The sequence below is a fragment of the Panthera onca genome (assembly GCF_046562875.1).
Source record: "Panthera onca isolate mPanOnc1 chromosome E1 unlocalized genomic scaffold, mPanOnc1 haplotype 2 h2.Chr16_ul_12, whole genome shotgun sequence".
NCBI classification, from domain to species: domain Eukaryota; kingdom Metazoa; phylum Chordata; class Mammalia; order Carnivora; family Felidae; genus Panthera; species Panthera onca.
The window spans coordinates 418,745-438,030 of record NW_027675811.1 but is presented as its reverse complement, the minus strand read 5'-3'; the positions used below and the strand labels follow the sequence as shown (position 1 = coordinate 438,030).

Genomic DNA, 19,286 nt, shown 5'->3' with positions numbered 1-19,286 from the left:
CGTGGCACTGAGTGTTTTTCAATGAATTCATTCATTGTTATCAACGGATTCCACCCTATTTTGTCCTGTATTGCCTACATAACTATGAAATTCAGATTCTTAGAAGAGACTCTCGGTGTTATAAGATGCTTAGTAGAGGTGGTGAGTTTTAAGACATTATATTGACACCACTAAAACCTCTTGGTGGAGAAACTCAATGAGCCCGTTCTCTGGCATGCCGGCAAAACAAAAAACTGACCCTCAGTATTCTTTCCCCAAGTTAGGCATCAGCAAATTAATGAGAGGAGAGAGGAGGCCCCTGCTCTTGGGCACCCGCAGGAACTTAACTCCAGCTCCGGACACACCGTAAACACTTTCATCTAATGGAAGATAAGTTGTGAAATCGGATTTCTGAACCACAAGACAGTAAGACAGTCTTTTCCAGCGTCTGCTTTAGAGGAGGGTCTTCAACCTTGAGTCTAAAAATCCCCCTCAGGCCACTGAACATGTCCAGTATGATTTGCTTTTTTACAGAGAAATCACAGAATTTTCCGGCTGAAAGGGAATAACACACTTCTTAATTGAAGAGTGGTCAGGAAAGAAAACACATGGAGAGCAGTGCCCTGTGGCAGGCATTCAGGAGTTCTTTCTGCTTTCCTGATGGCTCAAGAAGCACCCACACCTTTTGCTGCCTGGAGAACTCTGTGCTAAACTTAGTTCTTTGAAGTTCTCTTTTGCATAGGAAACTTGCACATGAGCAGGAATCAAAGTTAAATTCAAAAGTGGATTTCAAGGACCATGCACACCTTGGGGAAGCATCACTGTCACGAATTCCCATGATAATACTGACTTGGGTGTTACTTGCTTGGGGCTTTCATTGCCCACGAAAGCTGGTTACGAGGGAGGGCAGAGAGTGCCATTTAGGAGTTAAGACAAGTCTCTTGGCCTCTTTGTACCTTAGTTTCCTCATTTGAAAAAAAAAATGGATTTTAAGACCTACTTTCCAGAATTCATACTGGGTTTATTAACACACACCTAACCAATCACTGTATGATATTTTTACATGTAGTTTTTTTTTTTTTTTTTTTTTTTACATGTATTCATTTTCTATTTCACTTACAGCTTGTGTAAAAACGGCATTCCATGCCAGGCCTGAAATGTTCCAAAGCTCAGTTCGGTGAGTAAATTGCAACGAAGATTTCTACACACACACACACACACACACACAAAAAACAAGACACAAACAAAGAGAAAAAAAAGATATTCTTTCAGAATATTTATCCTTTGGCAGGGATTCTAATTTATAGATAATGAAACATAACCACAATACTCTCTCCATACACTAAAGAAATCTCACTATGAAAGATACTTGCCTTTTTAAAAAAATATTTGCATGAAAGATTTATACTTTCATGTTTATACATGTGGTGCATTAGATACAAATCAGTAAATGCTCAATAAATACTTGTGTTAAGTAAGTATTTTTTTCTAGAGAAGTAAGTTTATTTCTCTAGAAAAACGTTTCACAACTTTAGCACTGTTGAGATTTATGGTTGGATAATCTTTGTTATGGGGGGGGGGGGTGCTGCCCTGTGAACTGTAGGGTGTGACAGCAGCCCTGGCCTCCACCCACTAGATGCCAGGAGCACATCTACAGTCTGACAATCAAAAATGTCTCCAGACACTACCAAGTGTCACCTGGATGCAAAATCACCCTGGCAGAGAACTGCTGCTCTAGAACGATTCACTCTGATCTCTATAATAACTCTCACACCAAACTTTGCCACAGACAAAAAAGATTTGCTACATAATTTTAGTAGCTTTCGACTAATAAAGTTTCATTCATTCCAAATGAATAACAAAGAGGTTTACAATTAAGTTTAATACAAATTCCAAATATAATGAATTTATATTTGTAACTTACATAAACTTCAAAAAAGGTAGTGATTCAAATGTACGTCTTTCAATAGATTGTATTTTATTGCAGGATAAATCTCTAGGAAAAGGAAAAGGAAAATATTGCCTCAATTAGCTATAAGATATCTAATTAGTAGGATGGTAGTATTGAATAAGTAGCTTTTGGCTAAACTCTGAGTATTAGGAATTGTTATTTGAACCTTCCAGAGCCCCTAACCCTGTCCTCACCTTTCTTAAGAGTCTCACCTTTGTGATCTTCATACATAAAATATGCAACTATAGATCTTGATAGATCTTGGAAGTAATCTTTCCTGAGAGCAGAAGAATTGATTAAATGACTGTTTGTGGCCTCATCAATTTCTAAATTATGAGCTCAAAGTTGTGATCGCCACATATAATTTCTAATATTAAAAGGGATATTCTCACATTAGCACACCTTCCTGGTTTAGTTCTATTTCTTGACACCAAGTCAATACCAGAAGAGGTAAAAGATACCTTTTCATTTAACTTGAAAAGAAGTTACTCCTCTAATCAATACCTAACTTTGAACGAACTCAGAATTATATTATCATATTAATAGAAATTTATTTTTGGTTGTACGTTGCCTAAACGGTCTATGAATTTATCAATTGCTTCAGCTGCAAGTGGGGCCAACAAAAAAACAACACGGTCCTGGATTTTTATTTGGAAACACCCATTCTTGATTATGGTTGACCCTCTTATTTCCATGGATTTCAGCCGAGTCCCTCACTTTCCACCTACATGGGTACCACCATCTTCTGACTGGCATTTTCATCTCTGGTCTCTCCCATTCTAATCTATACTGCACACAGTCACCAGATTAATTCTCCAGGAGTGGTTCTCAAATATCAGAGTCACTTGGGAACTTACTCAAGATGCAAATTCTCAGCTCTACTCTGGACTGAGTGAATCAGGAACTGTGGAGGTGGAACCTGTGTTCTGACAAGGCCTCCCGGTGACCCTGGTGCAGTCTAAAGTTTGTCCTAGAGCACTGCTGTGATAACACGGTAGCGTGGCATATCATCCAAGGCCTTCAAAATCCTAAATCCGGCTCTAGTTTCCTACTCTACAGATACCAAAGAAATTTCTCCTGCATTTTGCCTTTCACTCACTCTATCTTGCAAGCATATTCTTCCCAAGATGTCTATCTGATGATACGTCATAGCCATTCAAGGTTCTGTTCAAACAGTATTTCTCTAGTAACTTCCCTGATCCAACTTGAAGTCTTCCCCCCCTCTTCTGTGTTCCAAAAACAACTTATACTTCTCATTGCCCAAATCCATTTCTTCCCCTCCCCCTCTCCTCCTCCTCCTTCTTCTCCTTCTTTTAATTTTTTAAAGTAGACTCCACGCCCAACCTGGGGCTTGAACTCACGACCCTGAGATCAAGAGTCGCATGCTCTACTGACTCAGCCGGTCAGGTGCCCCAATTTCTTCTTAATATAGTTATTCTGGCATTCCATTTCCTCTGGGCATAAACTCCATGAAAGTATGGACTAGTCTTGCTCATCTGCGTTGTCTACTGTGTTTAAAACTGATGCATGGACAAAGAACAAACTCAAATATTTATAAAATAAATTAACAGCTGGGTAGTGAGTAGAAGGAGCAAAACGACTGAAAAGAAATGTGGTTTTACGACTTTGTGGCTCCCTCTTCTGCACTTTGTCAGTGCTTCATCATCCATTTAGTGCTTAGGCATTATGGTTTAAGCTTCTGTTTATTTTCCCTGTGAAATCATGAGTTCCTACAAGGGTGGGAAGCCTGTCTTAACCATCTGCGTGCCTATGGTACTGGGCATAGGGCCTGTCACATTCTTTTTTAGGTTTTGATTCACATTTTTTTTGAATGAATGAATGAGAACACTTCACCTGACATGAAATAATTGGCTTACAAAGTACCTCATAGTAGAAATAATGAAAGGCCCTATCCATTGCGCAGTTTGTCTCTTTTGGTTTTCTCCAAACTGTGTTTGTAACGTTTGGAGCCCAGATGGCAGAGGTAGCCAAGAAGACCAATACAAAGTGGTTGTCCCCTAAGACTTGGAAGGTTTGATAATTTGAAGGGCTATTTTTAGTGTCATATGAGATTCTTTTTACTCACTACCCTTAAGCCTTCCACATTTGCAAGAAGAATCTATTTTCTAAAGCACATCATTAATAAGGATTAATGAGGGGTGCCTGGATGGCTTAGTCGATTGAGCATCTGACTTCGTTCGGTTCAGGTCATGATCTCACTGCTCATGAATTCGAGCCCCGCATCAGGCTCTGGGCCAACAGCTCAGAGACTGAAGCCCGCTTCGGATTCTGTGTCTCCCTCTCTCTCTGTGCCTACCCTGCTCATACTCTGTCTCTCTCTCTCTCTCTCTCAAAAATAAATAAACATTAAAAAATTTTTTTAAAAAGGATTAATGAAATACACAGCTTTGCATGGCATGGACAAAGAATAAACACTGAACCTCCATAGCAAAGAACATTAGTATCTCTGTATGTCTAATGTACAGAGATATATGCAAACATTTCTTCCTTGACAATGAGGCTGGAGAGATGTTTATTCTGTAATTAGCGAAGTTAGAGGCATTTCTGATGTTTGTTTAGTGTAAACATTTCTAACTATACCACTTAACCATCATTATATTTTTAAAGATTTCATTTTTTTTAAGTAATCTCTATACCTAACATGGGGCTCTAACCTACAACCTCGAGATCAAGAGTTGCAGACTCTAATGACTGAGACAGCCACGTGCCCCTTAGCCATCATTTTTTTAATGTTTATTTATTTTTGAGAGAGACAGAGCATGAGTGGGGGAGGGGCAGAGAGAGAGGGAGACAGAATCTGAAACAGGCTCCGGGCTCTGAGCTGTCAGCACAGAGCCCGACACGGGGCTCGAACCCACAAACTGTGAGATCACGACCTGAGTCAAAGTCGGACGCCCAACCAACTGAGCCACCCAGGAGCCCCAACCCCTTAACCATCATTTTAAACATCTATTTTTATGGTGGCATAAGAATTTCCACACTGATCACAGGAATCTACTCCTGAAGCCAAGTGCACATTGTATGTTAGCTAACTTAACAATAAATGACATAAAAAATAATAATAAAAAAATAAACTAATAAAATTTCCCACACTGAAATCCTTAATCTCTTAATAATTTAATATGTACTTGGTAATACTGCTTACATAATTCACCTGCTTAGTTAAATATTTAATATTTAAATATTTAATTTAGATTAAATTATTTAAAAATTCTGGGTTAATGGCATTCAAATTAATGTAAGTGTTCTATATTTTCTTGTCTTGTAGGTGACAATTTGAGGTTAACTTCAATTCCTCTCATTTTACTAAGCCAACTTTTTCAAACCTTTTCTGTAAAGGCCAGACAGTAAATATTTTAGGCTTTGCAGGCCATATACGGTCTCTGTCACATATTCTCTGTTTCTTTCTCTTCTTTTCTCTTTTACAGCCCTTTAAGAACATGAAAATCATTCTGAACTCATAGGTTGTATCAAGACAGACCATACACAGGATTTGATCCATGGGCCACAAATAATAAATATAAATAAAAGCAGATGGTATATGAACACTTACATAACAAGGTTCATATGGGTGTCCATAATTGCTCAGACTTCATTACCCCTTTTCCTCTACAACTGAAGGGCTTTTTCCTATATCTTGTCTATAAAATTAAAAAGTTGAAAATGCATAGGAGGTATTTAATGCTAGAGATGGGCTGGGTCCCCACAGACTTACAGAGTTATAGAATTTAATAGAGAGAATTATAGAATTCCACTATAGAGAATTATAGAATTCTACTGTTAGAAGAAATTGTTGCAATTATCCAATTTGAACCCTGTATTTTTTAATAAATAATATAACTAAAAACTCATAATAAATGATGAACTGATTAACTTACAAATACTGGAGGGATAGCAGGTCTTCAAATGTGTCTTTATGTAATTCGGTCAGATAATTGTCCCTGAGAATTCTGCAAAATGAAAAGGTCATTTCTGGGTCAAAATGCAAAAATAACTACAACTATTTGCTACACAGGACCGCTAGATGTGAGAGAAACCTGGGTAATGGTGCCACCAAATACACTAATTCTTATTTAATGTAGGGATGGTGATCTCTGCTGTTTGATTCAAATCTTTTCTTCTCACATACTCCTTTGTCTCTCCCTCTCTCTCTCTCTCTCTCTCTCTCTCTCTCTCACACACACACACACACACACACACACACACACACACACCCCTATCCACTCTTCACACCAAAATGTACATTTAATGCCTACTCTCTGGATCATAAAATCTCTGTTAGAACCCAGCCCTGAGTGGCAAAAACATGGACAGAACTGCCACTTCCTCCTCTCTTTTCCCAAATTTTATTGTGGAAGCCCTATTTATAACCATATCAGTGCTACAAGTAAAGCCATCTAATTTTTTCCCCATCTAAAAAATATCTGTGAGAACTAAAAATGTGCATAAAATGCACATAACATAAATGCTCAGTTTAATAAGTATAGAGTAAATACCCGTGTAACACTATTTGTTCATTCTACTGTTGGTGGATACTAGATTTTTCTAATTTTTAGTTATTATAAACAGTGCTGCTTTGGACATTTTTCTGTTTATATCCTAGTACACATTTGCCTAAGTTTCTCCAGGATTTAACAGGGGTACAAAATTGTCTTCCTAAGAGGTTGTGCTATTTCAAGCTGGCAGATTGAAACATGCCAAGTCTCTACCAAACTCCAAACTCCACCAAAGTCCCTAAGGATGATTAGAAAAGATACAATTAGAAAATCCACAACCTTAGCTCAAAGCCAAGGGAGTAGCTCTACAAACACTCCCCACCAGAAATGCCTTGGAGCCACCTACAGGGTGATTAGCTGGGATACTGCAGTAGGACCAAGGACAGCACATCAACCCCACATCCTTCCTCCTTGGATCTGGCAGCAAAGGGTGTTTTCTTCCAGGCAGGAGCCATTGGTGTTAGAAGGGGGCAGGGTCCCAGAACCCTGGAGGAAGGGTATACACTCTGACTAGCCATTAGAAGTCACCTCCCACCTCTTCTTTAACTCTCAGGGGGACCTGTCACCAATAACAAGCCCCGTGGTTCATTTCACCTCTTCCTTAGGACCAGAAAACAGAAGCAAGTCAAATCTCAACTACAAAGATAAATTGCACTCAGGAATGACCAAATGGAGTGAGAAAGCCAATTCTATTCAGGACAGAAAATAAAAAACAAATATAACAGCTTATAGTCAATGACACAGTTAACAGAGAAAACACAAAAGGATTTGAGAATACCAACATTAATGGGGCACCTGCGTGGCTCAGTCGGTTAAGCATCCGACTTCGGCTCAGGTTGCAGTCCATGGGTTCAAGCCCTGCACTGGGCTCTGTGCTGAAGCTCAGAGCCTGGAGCCTGCTTCCGATTCTGTGTCTCCCTCTCTCTCTGCCCCTCCCCAACTTGCACTCTGTCTCTCACTCTCTCTCTCTCTCAAAACTAAACAGTATACAAAATTTAGAATGGCATCATTAATATATCCTCAGACAGAGGTAAACAGTACATCTAATAAAAAGAACCAACTCAAGATTATATGAATGAAAAGTATTATCATTAGTAAAAAACTCAGTCTATGAGCAGCAGAAACGGTCGTTGAATAAATTAGAAAACTTGAGAGATCTGGCCACTGATTTCTTACCAATACTTGAAATTCTATGTATTTATTATATTTACATATTTGTTTTTATATTATATATTTGTAAACCCCTTGACAAGTGGGATATTTGGTCAGTTTTGTTCTTGGGCTTATATCCCTGGCATGTAAAACAGTTCCTGGGACATAGGAGATGCTCCATAAATATTTGTTGAATGAATTCAGAAAGTGACAGGTATCAATTTGCAAATATACTACTTTTAATTAAAACAAATCATTCATTTATCATCATTTATGAGAATAAGTACAACTTCACAGGAAAACAAATGTCTTTCTCCACCTCCGCCCCAATTTGTGACTCAATCTTTTGAGACAAGAACCTTTTGAGAATTTCATAAAAGCTATGGAATGGACCCTTTCCCTAGAAAACTGCACTTTCTTGAATACGTGCAAAGGTGTGCATGCGATTTCAATTTGCAGACCATCCCTTTAGGGCTCAGGTCCGTGAATAGAATGGACTGAATTTGTGGGTGCCAAACTTGGATGGGAAATAGAATCACATCTCTATTTTCACAAACCTCTAACTAGAATTAGCATTTCCTTCCATTATGAATGTAGGCAACAAACCACAGATTAGTGTAGTTAATTTGGTCCCCAGCAGAAATCAGATATTTTCATATCACATATTTGGCATGGATATCTCAAAATATCATTTATTCTCATCAGTACCTTGAAGTTATAATAGTTAGTAGGCGTACCATTATATTTTGTTATTTAATATTCTAACAGAAGCAGATTTATTGCTATATCACTAATCTTTTTAAAAATTTTTTGAAAACTCTATTTCCACATAATTTCCTTTTCCTATATATTTTAACTTATTATACATTTGAAAACATCATCCCAAGAACATAAGCTTCTGCAGATCATCAATACATATATAGAAGGGTGCCTGGGTGGCTCAGTCTGTTAAGTGTCCAACTTCAGCTCAGGTCATGATCTCACGGTTCGTGGGTTCGAGCCCCACATTGGGCTCTCTGCTGACAGATCAGAGCCTGGAGCCTGCTTCCAATTCTGTGTCTCCCTCTCTTTCTGCCCCTCCCCTGTTCATGCTCTGTCTCTCAGCAATAAATAAATGTTGAAAAAAATTTTTTTAAAAATTTGATATATAGAAAAAAAGGTTAAAAATCCTGCCCCAGGGGACTATTGACCCATAGTTAAAAACTTCTGTCTTACAAGGCATAACCCTCAAGCTGAATTAGAAATCATCAAATCTTGGGGCACCTGGGTGGCTCAGTTGCTTAAGTGTCTGACTTCGGCTCAAGTCATCATTTCACAGTTTGTGGGGTCGAGCCCCACATCAGGCTCTGTGCTGACAGCTCGGAGCCTAGAGCCTGCTTAGGACTCTGTGTCTCCCTCTCTCTCTGCCCCTTCCCTGCTCACTCTCTCTCTCTCTCTCTCTCTCTCTCTCTCAAAAATAAATAAACATTTAAAAATTTTTTAAGAATCATCAAATCTTACCAGATTCATCTTCTAGTATATAAACTACCAAATACACGCTTTTCAAAAAATATTTTTTTAACTTCAGTTTATTTTTTTTAATAGGTAATATATATTTGCATGGCTCAGAATTCCAAAGGTATATAATACACAATTCAAAGTTTTTCTCCTACCCCTGTCCCTCAGCCTACCCACTCTCTCCACTCTCTCTTGTTCCTTGTGCCAAATTACTTTCATTTTTCTTACAAGTTTGGGAAATAAGATCTCCAAGTTAGATACTATCATGAGAAAATATAAACTATATATAGTATTTAAGAAATTCATAAAATTCATAAGAAAACAACTACCTTGTTCTACCATTTGTCCCTTACCAGTAAGGTTATCAGACTAAGGGGCAGGGGGGAATCTACTTTAGGGGGATCATAATCCCTACATTTAGATTACTATGACTGTTATGTCTTTTATTATTAATTCAGAAGTCATTTATGACTTATCTACCCAAGTTGAACTAATGATATGACACACAATCTGTCATGAAAAATGCCAGTCAGTTACTTTGAGTATAATATTGTTTCCAAAATTACTTGTGTCTACACTGACTTTTTCTACAAATCAATTTAAAAAAAAGATAACAAAAAAATTGGCAAAGGACAGAAAATTCAGACAAGAAACACAAATGCCCAGGAAACATACAGAGATATTTAAATGTATACGTAATCAGAAAAATTCAAATTCAGAAGGGACCCATTTTATTCACCCACCAGATCAGCCAAGAAATGGAGAATATCCAAGAGTGGGAGGGTAGGAGGAAATGAATGCTGTCATGGTGTATGGATTGGTGTGTAAATTGGCACACCTTTTTTGAGGGCAATTAAAATTGTATATATCGACATCGTCTTCATCCCAACAGTTCCATTTCCAGGGATCTATTCTACAGAAATACCCACCCACGTACACAAAGATGCATGTATGAGGTGGTCCATGCAGCAATGCATGTAATAAGAAAACTGGACACAGCCTAAACATCCATCAGGAGGGGAATTACTAAATCATAATACACTCATACTATGGAATATTATGCAGCAGCTTGCATGGATGGGGTAACCCTCTATGTACTGGAAGAAAAAAAGTCTAAGACATACCACGAAGCAAAAGAATCGAGTTGTAGGATGTTACAATTTATGTAAAAAAAAGATAAGAAAATCACACAACAAACCTATTTTGCTGTAAATATGTATGTAGGCAAATGCATGGAAAAAGGTCTGGAAGGATATATACTAAATCCAGAGTAGTGGCTATCCCAGCAGTGGGGGGATTAGAACATAAGGCAGGTGTTCACTAGATCTGTTATTTCATCAAAAAAATTTTTTTTAATGTTTATTTATTTTTGAGACAGAGAGAGAGAGGGAATGAATGAGCAGGAGAGGGGCAGAGAGAGAGGGAGACAGAATCTGAAGCAGGCTCCAGGCTCTGAGCTGTCAACACAGAGCCCAACGTGGGGCTTGAACCCACGAACCGTTGAGATTATGACCTGAGCCGAAGTTGGACACTTAACCGAATAAGCCCCCCAGGCCCCCCTGTTATTTCATTTTTATATATTGAGACTATAATCACGTATTCCTTGTATAATGGAAAATAAGTTGAAATTGATTCTAATTTTAAAGGGAACCTGCCAAATTTAATTTTTAAAATAAACACAGATGGGGCGCCTGGGTGGCTCAGTCGGTTAAGCGGCTGACTTCAGCTCAGGTCATGATCTCGCGGTCCGTGAGTTCGAGCCCTGCGTCGGGCTCTGTGCTGACAGCTCAGAGCCTGGAGCCTGTTTCAGATTCTCTGTCTCCCTCTCTCTGACCCTCCCCCGTTCATGCTCTGTCTCTCTCTGTTTCAAAAATAAATAAACGTTAAAAAAAAAAATTAACACAGAATTGCAATCGGTAGAGGTCGAGTTGGGATATGGAAGGGGAAACACCTTTCCTCAGAGCTACTGACTTCAAAGTTCTGGACCAAGAAGGACCTTAGAATGCAGTTAGTTTTTTTTTTTTTTTTTTTTTTTTTTTTTTTTTGTATTCGTATTTGGAGAGAATATACTCACAGTTTCTCAGCCCAACGGTATCCCTTCCATACATTTTCATCAATGTGAGAAATAGAGTTTCCTTGGAAATTTCTGTGAAGAAACACAGTTCAGATCCTTGAATAGGTAGGAAAGGAATGAACAGAATAAATAAAAGAATCACTGGCAACCTTGTGGGGAATATTCCAATGCAGTAAATGCCAACTTTCTAATTTCCGCGGCTATCAGCATCCCAGGTGGTGCAATTAATAAAGAGATAGCGTGGGGCCACTGGCACAAACAAGCCAGCTCCTTAGAACCTGAACTTCCTATTTGTTCCATTCCTTGGGTAGATAACGCCTGTTAATTACTCTGGAGATAAGTATTTTTTTCCCCCAAATCACTTATGTGTCTAAAATGGTTCCTTCCACAAATCAATGAGAAAATAATAATTCAACGAAAAAAATGGTAAAAAATTTACCATTATCAGCAAACAAATGTAAAGAAGCCCTCTACTGAAACCTCTCTAGGTGTTAGAAGGATAAGGGAAGTTAGAAATTAGAATAACTAACATGGAAAGATTTCTTAGACATATTGTATAGGGAAAAGCAACAAATCACTGGGCAAGGAATTAAAAAGTATCCCCTCATTAGGAAATTAGGAAAAAATGCAAAGGAAAGAGATGGGAAGGAAGGACACACACCAAAAAGGTGACAGGAGTTATCTTATGAGTGGTAGGGAGGGTGGGGTGGGATTTTCACGTTTTATCCTCTATACCTGTGACATTAAAAACAAAAAAAAGTATCCATGATAATTCATGTATCCATGAATTACACATGTTTAAGAGAAGCTATTAAATGCCTGAGGTTCAGTTTCAACCGCTAACTCTGCGTATGACTTTGAATCTTTACCTTTAGTTTTGTCCTCTTCCCTCAGCAACAGCTTACCTGGTCAGTTTATATACACATTTTTTTCAGGGGAGTCAGGAATAAATTCAAAACAGATACCCATCTGCCCATGTGCCTGGTGGACATTTCCAGTCAACCTGAAGCCTTCTGGTTGCTCTGTGTTCCCTGGTAAAAGATGCCTCAACTTCCATCATTCTTATCTGGGACAGAAGTTTCAGAGTAATATCTGAGTTTTCTCTTTCCCGTGCACACCCCACCCGCGACTGTCATCAGTTAGTCTATCTTGTCACTTCCTCCTTTGCAGTGCTCTCAAGGCTTTTCTTTCTACTCTTTTCAGCCACTCTGAGTCGGCCCCTTGTTACTTTATTCCCAGGTTTTGTTAGAACATTCTATCTGGTCTCGCTGGATCAAGCTCTCCTCTCCAGATCGGCCTATATGGGGAACTGAAAATAATCCTGTTTCAGCGGTCTGTATATCTCATGCTTGAAAACTTTCAATGGCTCTCTATAACTCAGAATCTAACGTTCAAACCTCTCTAGCTGATAGTCAAGGTTTCTCGTAATTGGATCTTTAACTGCTTAACCTAATTCTTAATTCCTGATCATTCCTGCAGCCGTGCCTTTGCCTAGACTTATACCCATTTTTTCTCTATTTAACACATCAGAGCCACTCTTTAAGTCTCAGCTAAAGTGTTAGCTTATCCATGCAGCTCTCCCTGACCTCCATACTCCGCTGATTACAGAGTCTGCTGAATTCCAACACCCATGGTACCTCTTTTAGTACTTAATTACATGCCACCTCCCTTTTTATGACCATTTCCTTTCTTCCCACCTGTCATTTCATGTTCTGAAGACGATTTCATCCTAGTGTGGCGCCCATAGTACTTACTCTTGGGTTGGGCCCAAACTGAGTACTGTATGTGGAAGGCCGGGCGTCAAAGATGAGGTCTGGGGAATCAAAATAATAACAGCTAACACTCATATTTCGCCAGGCACTGATCCAAGTGCTTCATATGTATTACCTCATCTAGATCTCACCATAATCCCATGAGATGGTAACTATCATAATTTCCATTTCACAGAAAAGGAAACTGAGTCACAAAGCTAATAGATGACAGACCTCGGCCCAAACGCAGGCAATCTAGTTCCAGAATCTCTACTCTTCACTACTCTGTTGTATCCTATTATAGAGGATGGAGCAAAAATGGGAGAGTAGAGGTTAAGGAATGAAATAATGGGGCTAAAAATTGGATAAGGAAAAAGAATAAGGACAATTACAAGTAAAAGATTGCAGAAGGGCGAACAGTAGTAAAAAGGAAAATGAAGATAAGGGATAGTTGACAAAGAAAAGGTAAAAACAGAAAGTCAGTCAACGTGGTTGGGGAGATGAGGAAGGCCCAGGGCGACATTGAGGAAGAGACTGCCATGTCAAGCAGGAGGCAGAGAACAAACAAGTAAAGGCGATTCTTACAAGATGGTGAAGGTGCCGTTGTAGGTGTCGGGCTCCAGCACGGGCACTCTGCGGAGCCTCTGCTGTGGGCTGAGACCAACACACGACAGTGTCTCCTCTTTGCAGGTACAGCGCTCACATATTTTGAGGTCTGTGGTGGCATTCTGTTCTGGTTGCCAAGTTAAAGTTGTGTATGCCTTTTCTGAGGTATACTTTACAAAATGCACCACAGGATGTTCAGTTGTTGGAGGAAAACCTGTCTCAAATGACTCTGGTTGCTGACTTACAGGAATTTCTAGGTCCATAGGTGGAACCGTGACTTCAGTCAGGTTTCGATGTTGACTCTGAACCTGTTTTGGATGTGCAAGTGTCACCTCAAGGTCCTTTGGGGGAGGAGTTGTAGTCTTCTTCAGGGTTGTCGAATGTTCAGCCTCTGTAATAGGTTCTGGAGTTATAGTAAGCTCCACATGACGAAATGGGATGATGGGTGATGCTGGATGCTGACCTTGATCCTTACTTGGAGTTGGAACTGTCACTTCCTGCTGGAATGGATATTGAACTACAACCTCCTTAGGTGGCTCTGGAGGCTGAGTTGGGGTGTCTCGCATGGTTGGAGAAGGTTCAGTCTCCACACTGGATCCTGCAGTTACAGTAAGTTCCAGGTCCATAGGTGGAACTGTGACTTCAGTCAGGTTTGGATGCTGACTCTGAACCTGCTCTGGATGTGCAAGTGTCACCTCAAGGTCCTTTGGAGGAGGAGCTGTAGTCTCCTTCACGGGTGTAGAATGTTCAGCCTCTGTAGTAGGTTCTGGAGTTATGGTAAGCCCCAAGTCCACACGATGAGCTGTGACACTGGGCAATGTTGGTTGCTGACCTTGATCCTTACTTGGAGTAGGAACTGTCACTTCCTGTTGGGACGGATACTGAACAACCTCCTTAGGTGGCTCTGGAGGCTGGGTTGGGGTCTCTTGCATGGTTAGAGAAGGTTCAGTCTCTGTAGTGGATTCTGGAGTTACGGTAAGCCCTGGGTCCAAAGGTTTAACTGTGACTTTAGTTAAGGTTGGATGCTGAATGTGCTCTGAATGTGGAAATGTCACCTCAAGGTCCTTTGGAGGAGCGGTAGTCTGCTGCAGGGCTGAGGAATGTTTAACATCCGTAGTGGGTTCTGTAGTTACAGTAAGCACCAAGTCCAAAGGCTGAACTGTTACATTCGGCAACCACAGACGCTGAGCTTGATCCTGATCTGGGGTTGGAACTGCTGCCTCTTGATATACTGGAGGTTGAGCTACAAGTTCCTTAGGCGGCTCTGGAGGCTGATCTGGGGTCTCTTGCATGGCTGGAGAAGGTTCAACCTCTGTAGTGGATTCTGGAGTTATGGTAAGCTCCAAGTCCAAAGGCTGAACTGTGACCTCAGTCAACGTCGGATGGTGAGACTCAACCTGCTCTAGATGTGGAAATGTCACCTCAAGGTCCTTCGGAGGAGCTGTAGTTTTCTTCAGGACTGTAGAAGTTTTAACCTCCACAGTGGGCTCTGGAGTTATGGTAAGCTCCAGGTCCAAAGGTCGAACTGTTATATTGGGGAGTGATGAATGCTGAGCTTGATTCTGACCTGGTGTCAGAACAGTCTGCTCCTGATATACTGGAGGTTGAGCTCCAATAACCTCCTCAGGTGGCTTTGGAGGCTGAATTGGAGTCTCCTGCATAGGTAGAGGAAGTTCAATCTCCTTATTGAATTCTGGAGTTATAGTAAGCCCCAGGTCCAAATGTTGAGTTGTGGCCTTATTCAAGGTTGAATGCTGAACCTGAACCTGCTCTAGATGTGCAAATGTTACCTCAAGGTCCTTTGGAGGAGCTGTAGTTTTCTTCAGGGCTGTAGAAGCTTTAACCTCCATAGGGGGTTCTGGAGTTATGGTAAGCTCTAGGTCCAAAGGCTGAACTGTTACATTAGGTGACGATGGATGACGAGCTTGATCCAGACCTGGAGTTGGAACTGTCACCTCCTGAAACAGTGGAGGCTGAACTACAACCTCCTTAGGTGGCTCTGAAGGGTGACCTGGGATCTCTTGCGTGGTTGAAGTTTCAACCTCTGTAGTGGGTTCTGGAGTTATGGTCAGTTCCAGGTCTAAAGGCTGAACTCTGACTTCAGTCAAATTTGGATGCTGAGCCTGGACCTGCTCTGGATGTGGAGGTGTCGCCTCAGTGTCCTCTGGAGGAGCTAGAGTCTGCTGCATGATTGTAGACTGCTCAGCCTCCACAGTAGGTTCTGGAGTTACAGTAAGCTCCAGGTCAGCAGGCTGAACAGTAACATTGGGCAAGTTTGGATGCTGAGCTTGCTCTTGTCCTAGAGGTGGAACTGTCACCTCATTATGGACTGGAGGTTGTGCTACAACCTCCTCAGGTGGCTCTGGAGGCTGAACTGGGGCCTCCTGCTGGGCTGGAGGAGTTTCTGCCTCCTTAGAGGGCTCCGGAGGTTGAGTTGGAGACTGCTGCAGAATTGGAGATGGTTCTACCTTCTCAGGGGCCTCTGAAGGCTGAGCTTGTACCTCCTGTTGTGTTAGAGAAGGTTCTATCTCCTTAAGTGGCTCGAGAGGTAGAGATAGGGTTTCCTGCTGGACTGGAGATGGTTCCACCTTCTCAGGAGGGTCTGAAGGCTGAGGTGGGGCCTCCTGCTGTGTGGAAGGTTCTACCTCCTTAGGGGGCTCAGGGGATACAACTGGGGCTCCCTGCTGAGTTGGAAAAGATTCTGCCTCATTACCGGGCTCTGAAGGCTGAGCTGGGGGCTCCTGAGGTGTGGGAGAAGGTTCCACCTCCTTAGGGGGCTCAGGGGATATAGCTGGGGACTCCTGGAGGACTGGAAACTGAGCTGGGGCCACCTGCTGGGTTGAAGATTCAACCTCCTCAGGGGTCTGTGGATGCTGAGCTGGGGACTCCTCCTGGGTTGTAGGTGGTTCACTCCCCTCGGAGGCCTGTGGGTGCTGACCCTGGCCCTCCTCCTGGAGAGGGGAAGGTTCACCCTCTTCCTGGGCCTCTGGAAGCTGAGTCGGGGCCTCCTCCTGGGTTGAGGATGATTCACCCTCCTCAGGGGCCTGTGATTGCTGAGCTAGGGCCTCCTGCTGGGTTGTAGAAGGTTCAACTTCTCCAGGATATTCTGGATACTGAACTGGGGTCTCCTGCTGTGTTGGAAGTTTCTCCTGTGTGGTAGATTCTGGAGATTGCGTTGGAGTCTCCTGTTGGACTGGCAAAGATTCAACCTCAGGGGACTGTGGAGGCAGAGTTGGGGCTTCATGCTGGGTTTCAAAAGGTTCCACATTAAGAGGCACTGAGGGCTGAGCTATAGTCTCGTGCCGAACTGCAGAAGGTCCCACCTCTGTAGTGGGTTCTGCAGTCATGGTAAGCTGCACATCTGGAGGTTTCACACTGACATTGGGCAGGTTTAAATGTTGATCATGGTAGTGACCTGGAGGTGAAACTGTCATCTTATGATGCCATAGAGGTTGAGCTGGGTGCTCCTGCTGGGTTGGAGAAGGTTCCACCTCCCTGGAAGGCAGCTCTGGAGGCTGAGCTGGTTGCTCTTGCAGGGTTGCAGAAGATTCTATCTCCCCTGGAGACTGAGCTGGAGTCTCCTGCTGGGTTGAAGATTCTGCCTCATTAAGGAGCTCTGCAAGCTGAGCTAAGGCCTCCTCCTGGGTTGGAGAAAGTTCAGCTTCTCCAAAACGGTCTGGAAGCTGAGCTGGGGGTTCCTGTTTGCTTAGAGAAGGCTTACCTTCCTCAGGAGGCACTGAAGGCTGAGCTGGGGTCTCCTGCTGCCTTAGAGAAGGATCAATCACCCCAGGAGGCTCGGAAGGCTGACCTGGGGTCTCCTGCTCACTTGAAGGCTCAACCTCCTCTGGAGGCTTACCCGAGGTCTCTTGCTGGGTTAGAGAAAGTTCTGCTTCCTCAGTATGTTCAAGAGGCTGAGGTGGGGCCTCTTGCTGGGCTATAGAAGATTCAACACCTTTATCAGGCCCTGGAGTTGTGGTAAATTCCACATCTAAAGGCTTACCTATAACCCTGGGAAACATTAAATAATCTGGATACTGACCTAGAGGTAGAGATGTCACCTCATCACTTACTGCAAGTTGAGTTAAATACTCGATAGGGAACTCTGGAACTAGAGTTGGGGCCTCCTGCTGGACTGGGGTAGGTTCAACCTCCTCGAGGCGCTCTGCAGGCTGAGGAGGGGCCTCCTGCTGGACTGGGGTAGGTTCAACCTCCTCGAGGCGCTCTGCACGCTGAGCAGGGGCCTCCTGCTGGACTGGGGTAGGTCCAGCCTCCTCAGGGTGCTCCGCAGGCTGAGTTAGAGTTATGGTAAGATCCAGAGGTTTAACAGTGACATTGGGGAAGCTTGGCTTCTGAGCTTCACTCTGACTTGGAGATAGCACATTTACTTCATGATGTGCTAACAGTTGAGATATGATGTCCTTAGATGGCTCTGGAGGCTGAGCAGGGGCCTCCTGGGGGGTTGGAGAAGGTTCCACTTCCTCGGGGGCCTCTGTAGGGTGAGCTGAGGCTTCCTGCTGGACTGAAGAAGGTTCGACCTCTTCAGGGGTACTTGAAGGCTCAGCTGGGGCTTCTTGTGGGTTTGCTGAATTTCCATCCTTAAGGGACTCTGGACGCTGAGATGGAGCCTCCTGCTCAAGTAGAGATGGTTCTGTCTCTTCAGAGGGCTCTGGATGCTGAGCCTGAGCCTCCCCTTGGGGCAAAAAAGATTCAGCTTCCTCAGGGGACTCTAGATGATGTGGGGTCTTCTGCAAGGGTGGAGGAATTTCAGCCTCCTCAGAGAAGTTTGGAAGTTGATCTGGTCCCCCTGGGAAACCCATAGGTAGGTTCTCCTCAGGATACAGGAGACCCATATTGGAATCAAATGACTGGTGATCTTCGGCCTGATCTAAACCTACAGTTTTAGTCTTACTTTTGAGATGAGGAGGCGGAGCTATGGTCTGATTCTGATCCCAACCTGGCACTGGAACCACCTCTGGGAGCCTTTGATGCTGGGTTAGCTGGTGATTCAGATCCTCATCTGGCCCTGGGGGTAGTTCTCCAAACGAATCCGTGTCCAGCAATGGAACCAAAGTCTCGGTCAACTCCTTAGGCGGGGCCAACATCTGGGCTGGAGCAGAGGACCCCAGGTAATTAAAGCCCCCCGGCTCAGCTGGGGGTGTAAGTGCCTGGGGCGATTCGGGCGGGGGATCAGAGGAGTGAGAAGACCAGGGCTCAGCCGCCTCCAGGGGGTCGGAAGTCAGCTGGGCAGGGTCCAGGGCCCACTCCGGAGGCTGAGCTGCCTGGACCAGCAGCCACAATGGTTGCCACATAAAGAGAAGCAGTGGGGCCAACAGGCGCAGCCGGGACATGACACGCGGAGGCTCCGGGGTGCAGCGACCCAGGCGAGTGGGGTACTGGCGCTGGGCCCTGAGCGGGAGCCAAACCATTATGGCAGCCCCATGATGCGCACGCGCAGTTAGCAACTGTGCGCCCTCCCCGCCCACGTCCCACCCTTTATTTATGATGTCTTTATTTACGCCACCTTTATTAGCTCCCTGGAGATGGGCTCCGCACCAGCAGAGCGGGCCCTTTTCCCAGAATCACTTGGGGCCCAGGCCTCCCTCCACCCTGCAAAGGCCACCACTCCCCCCCACTCCCCCCCTCCCCCCTCCCCCCCCCTCCCCGGCCCGGGGCTGCTCACAGCAAGGTAGTACTTGGACTCAGATCTGGGTGGCCCCGCACTCCCGCAGCTCTGAGGGGTGGAAGGGTGGGGGAGTGGA

At 43.2% G+C, this 19,286-nt stretch overlaps 1 protein-coding gene and 1 long non-coding RNA gene across 9 annotated transcripts in view; one reads left to right on the top strand and one right to left on the bottom strand.

Moving 5' to 3' along the window:
* Window positions 1-18,890, bottom strand: part of LOC144615346 (uncharacterized) — a 49,227-nt gene extending 30,337 nt beyond the window's left edge. For 2 of the 7 annotated variants that reach the window (XM_078442269.2, XM_078442270.2), the window contains exons 1-2: window positions 13,507-18,890; window positions 11,171-11,242 (exon numbers count right to left, since the gene is read on the bottom strand). In XM_078442269.2, the coding sequence (XP_078298395.2) occupies window positions 11,171-11,242; window positions 13,507-18,875 (5,441 nt within the window). In that variant the 5' untranslated portion in view covers window positions 18,876-18,890. Of the gene's footprint in view, window positions 1-1,099; window positions 1,181-1,903; window positions 1,976-5,829; window positions 5,902-11,170; window positions 11,243-13,506 lie in introns of all 7 variants that reach the window. The other 5 variants (XM_078442265.2, XM_081794745.1, XM_078442266.2 and 2 more) reach the window with 5 other exon arrangements.
* On the top strand, window positions 326-13,333 carry LOC145715127 (uncharacterized). Of its 2 annotated transcripts, none has more exons than XR_014137146.1 (3): window positions 326-405; window positions 1,102-1,156; window positions 12,410-13,333. It is a non-coding gene; the product is annotated as an uncharacterized LOC145715127 (long non-coding RNA). The 2 variants fall into 2 exon arrangements; XR_014137147.1 differs by lacking the exon at window positions 12,410-13,333 and adding an exon at window positions 5,380-5,566.
* Window positions 18,891-19,286: the final 396 nt, after the last annotated feature.